The sequence below is a fragment of the Nothobranchius furzeri genome, chromosome 17 (assembly GCF_043380555.1).
Source record: "Nothobranchius furzeri strain GRZ-AD chromosome 17, NfurGRZ-RIMD1, whole genome shotgun sequence".
Lineage (NCBI taxonomy): Eukaryota > Metazoa > Chordata > Actinopteri > Cyprinodontiformes > Nothobranchiidae > Nothobranchius > Nothobranchius furzeri.
This window is the reverse complement of record NC_091757.1, coordinates 54,251,592-54,263,470: the sequence shown is the minus strand read 5'-3', so window position 1 is coordinate 54,263,470 and position 11,879 is coordinate 54,251,592. Positions and strand designations below refer to the sequence as shown.

The 11,879-nt window shown below is 39.6% G+C and overlaps 1 protein-coding gene across 1 annotated transcript; it reads right to left on the bottom strand.

Moving 5' to 3' along the window:
- Positions 1-2,873: 2,873 nt before the first annotated feature.
- On the bottom strand, positions 2,874-9,972 carry cdo1 (cysteine dioxygenase, type I). Its single transcript, XM_015972943.3, has 5 exons — positions 9,723-9,972; positions 8,376-8,453; positions 6,796-6,953; positions 6,218-6,387; positions 2,874-3,692 (listed from the first exon to the last, which is right to left on the bottom strand). Exons 1-5 carry the CDS (start codon positions 9,890-9,892, stop codon positions 3,663-3,665), a joined length of 606 nt encoding a protein of 201 aa, XP_015828429.1. The 5' UTR covers positions 9,893-9,972; the 3' UTR covers positions 2,874-3,662.
- Positions 9,973-11,879: the final 1,907 nt, after the last annotated feature.

Genomic DNA, 11,879 nt, shown 5'->3' with positions numbered 1-11,879 from the left:
GACAGTTGTTGCTATTTGACATTGTAATAAATTACATTGCTTGTTATTTAATAAGCCATAAGGCGTAGGATTCCATAGGAAATATAAAATCACCCCTATGGAATGTGAGGTTATTTTAAACCAGAAGATTGGAACTTTTTATTGCAGGGATTAGACAACAGCTTGTATTCACTCAGAGACAACAGAAGAGAGAGTCAAGTTTAAAAGTTAAGAGATTGTCCCGTTTTCAACCAGAAACATCAGTTTTAGTGTTTTACTGTCTAAAAATGTCTCCAAATGAGCACAAAGTGTCCAAAATGTACAAATATCTGGCTAAGGCTCGCCATTCTGAGACATAAGGACATCACTTAAGATCGGTTAGGGAAAAAAAACTGCTAAATCAAAAAGATTCCATTTTGTTGGAACAGGTGGTTGGACGTTTCAAGAAAAGATTGTCAATGTTTATCTGAATATTCTGAGTCTCCCTGCAGAATTACAGCATGTTCTGATTGTCTGAAAATATGAAAGTGTCACAACGTGAGTGGAATGGCTTCAATATCTTCTTTACTTTTAAATGATTACTCTTAGTCTGGAGTCATAATTTCACCAAATTAAGCAGACGGTGAATCTAAATAAATAAACCTCATTCCCGAATACATTTGTCTCATTAAATTCAACTTCAATTATTTAATCCCAACAGAAAGGCCACAAATATGATAGATTAGCCAGAGTTATCTCTGTAGTTATGCTGCTATAGGCTTAGACTGCTGGAGGATACACTGACCACTTTCCACACTCTACTACTTTCTTCTACAATCTGCTCTTTAACTGTATTATTTCCTGCAATTTCAGCTGTTAACTTTGTTTTTTCTCTAAGTGTTTTTCTCCCCAGAAGAAGCAACAACGATGTTCTGCTGAGCTGTGGTGGCCTCATGGAGGGGGCCATCGTCTAGCACACTGCTGCTAACCACTTAAACATTCTCTCTCTCCTGATAATAACTTTTTGCTTTCCTTGACGTTGGATGTGCTACTACCCGTTCACACCGGGCAGCGTTTACCCGTTTAATTATAGATTCACTAGGATAAATACAATAAAGTTTATCTCTCACCAAATAGAATATTTACTAAGAAATCACAATGTAAACATAGTCACATTGCTTGGGGTGTGTGTGTGTGTGTGTGTGTGTGCGTGTGCGTGCGCGCGCATGCTCTGTCTTCTCCATCCCCAGTGAGTCGTGGTGGATGGCTGCTTATACTGAGCCGGGATTCTCTGGAGGTTTCTTCCTGTTAAAAGGGGGTTTTCCTCTCCACTGTCGCTATATGCTTGCTTAGTATGAGGATTGACTAGTGTCAGTGACTCGATGCAATTTGCTGGGTTCCTTATATAGGAAACATTTTTTCTGATTGGCTTAATGAACTGACCTGTATTGGAATGTTTACTATGTGAAGTGCCTTGAGACGACTCTTGTCGTGATTTGGCGCTTTATAAATAAAATTGAATTGAATGCAGACACGACAGATACTTCATAATCCATTACTTTGTTCTGTTTTTGCACAGCTTATTAAAAATGTTTTACATGTTTCAGCTAACTCTAGCCATCATCAGAGTTAGCTGGTGTTGGTTAACAACAGAGGGTGACTATTTGAAATCACTGGTTCAAGAAAGCCTTTTTTAAAAAGTAGTTTTTACAATGTTCTGTTTCGTTATCAGCCATGCATTCCTGTGATATTACTGTTGGAAAATGATGGTTTTAAGTGTGGATCAGTGAAAAAGAGATTTATTGAAAAGTAAACAAGAGCACAATCGTACATTAGTTACCTCCATAATGCGTTTAACTTTTAACAAATCAACATTAATCAGTTCCGACTCTTAACTGCTGTTTTATTGAGGAATTCGTCTTTCGAAAAGCTGAACAGTCTATAAATCATCACGGTAAATGTCAAATGAAGATAAAGGTGTTGTGGATAAGACTATTCAGTGTGGTACACACTGATCACGGGGCATTTTGCTGGGGCAATCAGGGCCGTAACTTCTTTGTTACATAAGTCTGGCTGTTGGCCACGCCACGCTTGACCTGCTCGACAAAAACCTCGTCTCACTTTAGGCAAACTCACCTCATTGGAACGCCGTGCGATTGCCTATAGCTGCAAATACTTGACAGAAATAAAATAGCGTCGTTATTTAAGAGATCTAATGGAAAGGGTTTCTAACAGGTCGCAGAAGACAAGTTAAATTACAACATAATCAAACAAAGAAGTGAATCTGTGCACGTATGTCCGTATCTCTCTGATGTCATCTCTAACACTTCAAAATGTGACACGATTAACTTGTTTGCTGCCAGAAAGATGCCAACTTTGTACAGATTGTTGTTCAAATACTGTTATCACTGCACTGTTAATGCAATCTATTTATTAGTCTAAGTAACAACTAATCAATAGTTCCCTTGAACCGGTGTACAGTTTGAAGTGCACCACTAAAGGATGGACGAGTGCCAGACACGGCTTATCTTTCTATGAACTGCTGCATTAAAGTTTTAATATTGAGCCGAACCTTCTAGAATACAGCAAATCAACAAGTTATCAAAGCTAAACCAAATAATTTTGCCATGTTTTATTGTTTTTTTTTTTTTGTTTTTTTTATTTCATGATGATTTTAGGGTTAGGGTAGGAATTGTGTTTTTTGTGCTTTCAGAAGAAAACTCTTATTTATGTGCACCATGAATTAAAAAATACATTCTCAGACTTCTTTGTGTAAAGAATACGTGTTTATTGGTCTGAAATCACAACCAAATTCATTACTGCAACACAAATCATGTGTTTACCTGACAGCGCTATAGGAGATTATTGTCTATAAATGCAGGTGAAATCAAACAAATCCTGAGGAAAAGTGTGAGTTTTTAAACTAAACATATTTTCTCCAAATAATATAAAATTGTTCATTTTCTCCGTGGTTGCTCTCTTGAGTTTAAAGAAGCTTTCTGATTATAAAAACAAATAAACAAACAAAAAAAAGAACGTCCCTCAGCGAACGGCATACCCTGTAAATAAATTACAATCATCAAACTTTTAAAAACAACACAACTAAAGCTTTACACTTCTTACTCCTATTGCAAACACAAAAAACTTTTTTGCAGTGAAACAGTACAAATAATTTTACAGTTGTCGACAAATTTCAACAGACAATTTTGAGTGGCGTAAATTAGCAGTAATAGAGAAATGAGCTGTTGGATTGCAGAAATGGTTTCGGTTTTTCAAGATTTTTTTTATATTTATATGCAAAAGAACTTTGAAACAGCAATATTTACTCCTTTTAAAATGCTAAAGCTGTACTCCGACTATAAAGTGTGGTTACACAGGTCATGGACAGACATGAATGTTGTTTTTGGGAAAATGCTCTCTTCAGGCCCAGCAAACAAAAGACAGATTCAGTCCACGTCCGAGCCTATTCATGCATTCGTCCTGCGCTCATCAGTATTTGCCAAGTTCACACCGGGCAGCGATAAAGCCATTCTAATTAGCGGATTGTCCCTTTGAATCCAGCCCACTCCTAATTTTGAAATGGGAAGCGTGGTCGTTGCGGGCCCACATTTTGCATTTTACAGCAGTTTTCTGTGAATGGATTTCGTAGCATCAACGTTTCAAGCTCAAGTGTTTTCATCGTCTGGAGCAGAAACCGGTGACCTCTAGTTGTTTTCTTGTGACACTGTGTTCTCCTAAAAGAGAGGGTGACAAAACATAGAAGAAAGAGTGAGTTCAGGGTCAGAGGTCAATAGTTACATCTTATCGGTAAATAGTGCGTTTATTGTTGAGAAATGTATTTTTATTTCATTTGTTTTTCTAGCAGAATAAAAAATATACTGCAACATTTGATTAGAGTTCTGGGTGTACGTCCGGTTAAGTTCATTGTGTGCTCTCGCTTATTTACTTATCTTATCTCTTCTGTTTTATGTTGCAATAGTGAACTAAAAGGTTTTATGGTCATTTGTGTGCTTCTAAAACTTGTAGATTACAGATAGATCTGTCATTGTTGGTATGATGGAAGAAACAGGCAGCAGCACTACACCCTTAAAGTATTTCCACTGTTTTATTTATTTTCAAAAATCAACTCTAGCTTGAGTGAAATCTTGCATTTTTGTCTGTGTTCACTCAGAAGGTTATGCTTATTTTGCTAAAGGAACATTTTTCCAACAGCGGAGCAAGAGGAAATATGTCTCAGACACGGTGAAACGTTCTCCACAGGGTGGTTCCTTTAATTAGACCTACTTCATGATTGGAGTGTGAAACTACGAAACCGTTCTGCTTCCAGAAGCTGTACGGAAAAGTCTGCATGTCGGTTTATAGCGTGTCATTTTCTTATCTTAGTGCTTATTAACATATTTTAGTAAGCTATACCAGGATATATGGATCCTGTATCAACTGTAACAAAGTAATGGTAACACTTTACAATAAGAGTCTTTTTATTCACGTTACTTATTAAGCATTAATAAATAAAGCATCCCTTTATTAATGTTCCAGATATTGCTAACTATTAAGTGTTCTTAAAGGGCCAGAGAAAGGTGTTTAGTTATGAATGAATTTTTTTAAATATCAACATTAATATTAAGCAGCTGTTAATACTTTGTTTAATTGGTTATTATTGCTTAATGATGCACCAAGTAACGTTAATAAAGGGACCCTTATTGTAAAGTATTACCAGAATAACTTAATATATATTTTGATGTCCAGGTATTTTGTGCTACCTCTCTATAATTCTAATGGCTTCCTTACGGAAAGGTAAGAACTTTTCCGTACAATGAAACATCTCTATATTCCGTGTTACCCGGCATTCTGCTGGATGCGTATGCAGCACGTAACGTAGTAGACTAATTATTCCAGAGAGCTCTGCAGAGCTTTTCCACCGGGAACGTTTCAGATGCGAATCGGCAGTCAAGCGTTCTACACAGCGGGTTCTGCAAGGTCACAAAATCACCGGAGAGTTGCAAGAAACATCCGTGACTACGGAAATTCACACAATAACAAGCGAGGAGAAGGACAGCAGCATGCATCACAAAGGTCAGGAATATTTTGTGGAGCGACACAACGTGACACAACACTTCTGTGACTCGACCAAAGTGCGCCGCTTTGTGGTCAATGGAAACGCACCCATCATCTATAATGGCAACTAGCCGATGCGTACTGCGCTTTACAGACGTTTCATCTGCCGGAAAGGCCATGTTGTGATACTGATCAGTAAATAAAAGCAGTGTATCGATTATTTTTAAATTGAGAATTTACATGCAAACATTTACTGTACTTATTTTACGTGATGCAGTTCAAGCTCCGACTGCTAGCTGGCAGCAGTTTTTACTTCCTTCATTCTCACAGAATGAAAGATCTCGTGACAACACTGGACGTGTCTTAGAAGCGTCTGGCCTGAGTTTTCCCATTTAATTCAGTCTCAAAGGAGTGTTTTACTTGTTTAATCAATACGTTTGCAGTGGTCTTTAATAGGAATGAATGCCTTGTAAGTTGTTTTTAATAGCATGCAGGGATGGACTGGCCTATCTGGCATTCTGGCACCGTCCCGGTGGGCCGCTTAGCCAAGTGGGCTGCTTGCCCAGCTTGGGCTGACAGTACTCCACAGTTGGTGATCTGCAGAACATTAGCTACATGGTAACCTGAAGCTAACAGAGTTTTTCCAGGCATTTTTAGCAAGAAAAACGCAGTAGAGCGAGGAGTTGTTTTACCGCGTTAGCATGTATCTAATGTCCCGCTGATCTCCGCCCGTGGAGAATGAGCTGATCTGGAAAGCCAGGGCTCCCAGTCGCAGCAGTCTGGCCCTGCTTGTAATTGAACAGTCCCAGTCCATATTAGATCTCACATTCGACCTAGAGACGAGTCCGCGGGCGGCAAAAACCCCCTACTCCCAACTCTCTCCCACTGGGGAGGGCTGACTGAGGGCCGACGATTCGTAAAAAAGCCAGGGCCGAATTTTGGTCCCAGTCCACCCCTGATAATACGTGCTAATTTTCTTCTTCCTACAACATCATTTATTCTCTGAGTTGGATTTCCAATCAAAAACCTCCACCCTCAAACCTGCACGCGCCACGGAACACCCGAGAACACGGTGTTTCTGAAGACTGAATCGGGAATTGTTAGTAAAACTTTTGTTTAATTATTTTATCAGATGTTTGAGCACACCTGCTTGATTTTTAAAACAGCATAAAACTGATACATCGAAGCCAAAAGGGTCACTTACAAATGGAGTTCTTTCACCGTGTTTGCTCCAGAAGGTCATCTTGACGGTGTTCTTGTGCCCCGTACGCTGGTCGAAGGTCTGGCAGGTCTCGAACGGCGGGCTGTACAGATGCAAACTCACCGCGCACTCGGTGTGACTGACGTTTTCCACGCGGTGCAGACCGATGGAGTCTAAACATGCACGTGAAAAAAGAATGCACATCGGGTTGGTGTCACTGGAATGATGTGAAACTCCAGTCAATCAACTGAGACCAGACATCACAGTTAGGCTATAGGTTAGTTTTTTTTCTGACTGAGTAATGACTCAGCAGTTTGGGACAGAGAGCTAAACATTTGTTGTTGTAAAGTTGCAGCCGTCTGGGATTTTCTGCTGAGCTGATTTGATTGCACGACTGGAAGGGATAGCTGTAAGACGAGCGTTTTAAGAGCGTTGTCATGCACCGCACCAATTCTGAATTTCAGTCGTGCTGCCTTAGCAAATCTTCATGCAAGACACAGCATGCTTGTTTAAACCAAGCTGCTTAGTGTGATGTTAAGATCAGATCATGTATTAAAGGCCCAGGCGTCATCCAGACTTACCGTTGATATACGCAACCTTGTTTTCCTGGAGAATCCTCTGGGATTTCTGGACCATGTCTCCGTGTGATTTGCTGTCTGGCCACTCGAACAGCGTCTCTTTCAGCTGGCCCTGCAGCAGCTTCATGAAACAGTGGGAGTCTGTGTGGTCGTGGATGCTACTGCAAAGTGCCAAAGGAACACATAAAACATCAGAATGAGGCCTCTTTATAGTACACAGAAAGGTGCTTGAGAATTTAAGCCATTTGCATCGATTGATTTAATAATGATCGTTGAGTTATTGTAAAAATTAAACATAATTTTTTCTCATATTTTACCACATTAGCAGTGGTCTCTAGTAGGAATGAATGTCTTTTAATGCTGTTCTCTGGGGACAAAAAGCTGTCGTGCACCTGGTTAAGGACATAGAAGTCCACCGGAGGAGAAAGTCGCAGAAGACGGCAGGATTTGGAGTCTAATTTGCTGATTTTTGGACATCTCATGTCTGACTGGCTAACAGAAACGCAACTCTACCACTGACTCAGTTTGCTTTGTAACACTGATGTTTTATCTCCACAAATAACAGAAACCTAAAGGAGTTCTGCCGTGTGGTGGAGTTGCTAATGCTAACGGTTAGCTTCTACTAGTTGAGACGTTCTCTGGTCCCTCCTGGAAACTAAACCAACAGCCTTCCCAGTCGCGAGCTGATATGGGTGAATCCATTCATGTAAAGTGACAGTGGGACGTAGATCTGTCAGGATTTATAAATCCTAGCATTTCAGCATCTATTTTCTAACAGATGCTAATGCAGGAGATAGGTGTAGGAGACTATTTTCATGCTCAGCCTGCATGTTAAACTCAGAGTGATCGATCATTTTCAAAAATAAATGGTAAATGGTAATGGTAAATGGCCAGTATTTGATATAGCGCCTTCTAGAGTCCTGGAACCCCCAAGGCGCTTTACAACACAATCAGTCATTCACCCATTCACACACACATTCACACACTAGTGGGGATGAGCTACCATGTAGCCACAGCTGCCCTGGGGCGCACTGACAGAGGCGAGGCTGCCGAGCACAGGCGCCACCGGTCCCTCCGCCCACCACCAGCAGGCAACATGGGTAAAGTGTCTTGCCCAAGGACACAACGACAGCGACAGACTGAGCGGGACTCGAACCTGCAACCTTCCGGTTATGGGACGAGCACTTAACTCCTGTGCCACCGTCAAAATAATAGGTAAAAAATGTTTTTTGAGTGAGCCTGCCCTTTAGAGTAACGCGCATCACCATCATGAGTGTTTCACTGCTTTACTTGAAGCTAAATGATGAAACTGAATTTGAACTTTAGCGACTGTTGAGTTTGCTGACAGATGCTATTAAATAATAATGACACACACAGTGTCGGTGCAGACCTCAGCACTTACACAACCTTGAACTTTCTTATCCGGTATTAACTAATAATCAGGTGAATCACTTGAATGTGCGACCTGATCAGTGTTTAAGCACGGGCTGATAAGCTCACCACTATAAATTGGTGTAGTTTAACCAAAGAAAATATAGAAATGTCTGCAAATGTGATTTTTTTTTTCGTTTGGAAAAAGCTACCTGCCATGTCCTTCACCCCAGCAGAGAATCATGAGGTTGAACTTCCCATTGCCCTCATCCACTAAGTTCCTTGTGTACCTGCAAGAAAAGAGAGCATTTTTACAATCAAACAGATCAACAAACATAATCTGTATGGATTTAAAGAGCAAGTCACCCCCTACAAGAAACTAACTTCACTCCCACTTCATGTTTGAAAAATGCAACAAATGCTGTTGACTAGCAGACCGAGAGGGCCGAGCCGCTAACAAATACACACACACAGGCTCACAATGGCATTGTGACATCATAATGTACCAGTTTACATCATAGCACACCTCTTAGCCAATAGAGGTGGCAGATTTAGATTCAAATGCAGCGCAGAGTTTTTACCTGACGATGGCGCAACACTGACAGTTTTAGGCAGAATATTTAAATTTTAACTAAAATGCACTGAAGTACCAAATTATTGACTACACGTGTCTGCAGCACAATTAGACACACATTTATATAGTTTCTCAGCAAAAAAAACGTTGATTTGGGGGTGACTTGCTCTTTAAAGAGTGCCAATGTTGTTTTTTGATGAATAAATGGCATTATTCTACTGAGGGGGATATCCAGGATTGCACATGTTTACTTTGTTTAGGGTAAAAATGTAAATATATAGGTAATAATATAGTAAGATAATAATATTTCTAACTCTTGCTAGTTTTACTTTGTTTTTTCTTAGTTTGAGTGTAAAATTACAATAACTTTGTTTTAAACTGGCTTTGGTGCATGTTTAGTTAAAAGAAAATAATTTGCAATTTATATTGGTAAAAAAAATCAAACAAAGACACATCAGGAAAGTGAAGCTGAATATATTTTGCATCTTTTGCTGGAATTATCCTTAAATATTTCCTACATTTTATGCATTTTGCACATAAACTCTCCCGTTACACTCAGGCTGACATGCCTTTCACACTCATCTGTACAACAATAATAAGCGGGTGTGTGTCCGTCCTGGCTGTTGATTGGCCGCTCCACCTCTCACCCACCCTTCATTGACTGAACACTGACCCAAACAACGCTGCCTGCACAACTGATATCAGATCTATAATTATTTATCAATAAATCACATCTTAGATTTCCTCAAAACAAACGTCCAACCTTTATTTCAATTTATAAAATCGTTTCAAAATAAAACCAAAAAAGTTATTTTATTTTTATTTGAATGATTGTTCTCACAAGCTGGAGTGAATAGTTTCCATTCAGACATTGAATAACTTTAAATTAACACCAATAAAAAATAAATTAAATGTTAAATAAAGGCATATGAGGGTGAATTTTAAAATGTGTGCAAAACTTGCGTCATAAATGCGTTTTTTTTACCTGTACTGGTCAAACTTTGCATATTTCCTCCACTCGTGAGGCTGGCTCTCATAGGATTCCATGATATCTTGAACCTCCTCCACGTTGATGCATTCACTCTCGAAGGTTTTATGAAGGATTTTGATCAGCTCGTCCAGAGTTTCGGGCTTCACCACCTCGGTTTGCTCCATCTCTCTCTCTCTGCTGCACGGGTTGATGGATTCAGTCAAAACTGCAGATTTCTTCTACCGGCTCCTTCGTCTCTCCCTAACTTTTATAGGCTTGCAAAGTAATTTGGGGACGTGTTGATGTCGGACTGTACCATTATGTAGGGGAAACGGGCTGAAGCCCCACAATTCATTAGAATAAAGTGCGCACGTAGTTACGTAATCAATTAAATCAGCTCTGCGCGCGTGTGTTTTTGTTGGGAATGTGAGAAAACACACAAAAAAAGACATTTAACAACGTGGAATAATCCATTTGAGTCCAAAATACCACGTTCTCTCTCTCTCTCTCTCTCTCTCTCTCTCTCTCTCTCTCTCTCTCTCTCTCTCTCTCTCTCTCTCTCTCTCTCTCTCTCAAGATCAGACATTCAAGATCAACGTGGGAAAATAGTTCGATATGCAACCAGCACGTGTTCAAATTTAGATTTAGACATTCCAGAAACGAAAGGAACACGTGACTTATTTTCAAGTCAAAGTTGCAAATTTTTATGTGATGAAGTAATTTGTTCAGAACAACCTGCGGATGAGGTACTTTTGATGTTAGTACATGTTCGAGCTAATGCATATAACATATAATGTTGTTGGTGCTGTATAAGTAATAGGTGTTTTATTTTATTCCATTTCTTTTTGTTTTCTAAATAAAAAAAGAGAGACTGTGCCACGTGCAGCAGTGAAAAAGTGAACAGTTGGCCAAACGGAAAAACATAATTAGAAAACAGTTAGAACAATTCTGTAATAAATGCACTTTTGAAGCATTTTGTTGCACATCAATGGGAAGATTTAACCATGAAACACTTTCTTTAGAAGAATCAAAAGGTTTCATGCACTGCCTGTGCATGTTCTCGCATGCATTTATGTTTATATTTATTTATTTACACGTGGGGTTGATTCCCCCTTCATTTACTGAAAAAAACAACAGTCAGTCAGTGCTCTCAGCACCGTTTTCCCTTTGGGAAGGAGGAGGTTGTTCTGGGTCACACGAAGACAAAATGTACAAAGTGTTTGTTTTCTGCATGCAGAGGCTGCCAACTAACCACAAGAGCCGATGAAGCACGCCTTTCTCCCGTAGACTTTAAAAACCGTGAATGAAAAGCATGAAAGAGTCTGGACAGCATGTGCTTCCCCCCTGCCGTGGAAACAAACGAATAAAGAAGTAAAAGTGTAAAACTGTATTCATCAGTGAGCTGCAGGAAAACCTGCTGCAGCGGGTCATCATTCAGTCATCCTAAATGTGGTCAGTGGGACATTCCTCTCGGTCTGAGGGTGAATTCAGGTCGTCATGTTTACCGGCTGAGTGGATAGGGAGAACTTTCTTTGAAGGAGAGCCTGAGACCCGTTTAGCTGTCAGCTGCCACATCATCAGTACCAGATGTTCTCCAGTGCCACCCTCAGGCAGAAACTTAACACAGAAATGTAATTAAACACACATAAAACACTGGTTTTAAGGTAAGTGAGGTCCTGCACAGGTTGCCTCTAGACTTTAAAATGTTTTTATTAAATGAAAAGGTGGCAAAGTCTTTTAATTCTTCCTAATTTATGAACCCACTCATCCCTGCAGGATTATTCACAAGTGCATGCACCAGCACACTCATGGCCACTTCATGCTTTACAGGCTGGCTCCTGTTCTGTTTTAAAAACATCAAAATATGGTTTGGCAGAGCTTTTCCCTCCACCAATTTTTAGTTTTAGGTCTAAGATATATTTGTAATGATTGCACGGTAATATTTTGCTAATACTGCAAGAGGTAAGCGATGTTTCCACAATAACCAAATGAATCTGTATGAATGAACAGGAACAGAGTCAAATTAAGCAGTATGTATACCTTGAAGAACTAACTAACTAACTAACTAACTAACTAACTAACTAACTAACTAACTAACTAACTAACTTTGAAATTGAACACAGTATTTATATTTTATTACCTTTGGGCTTGATTAATGACAATATTCACTCG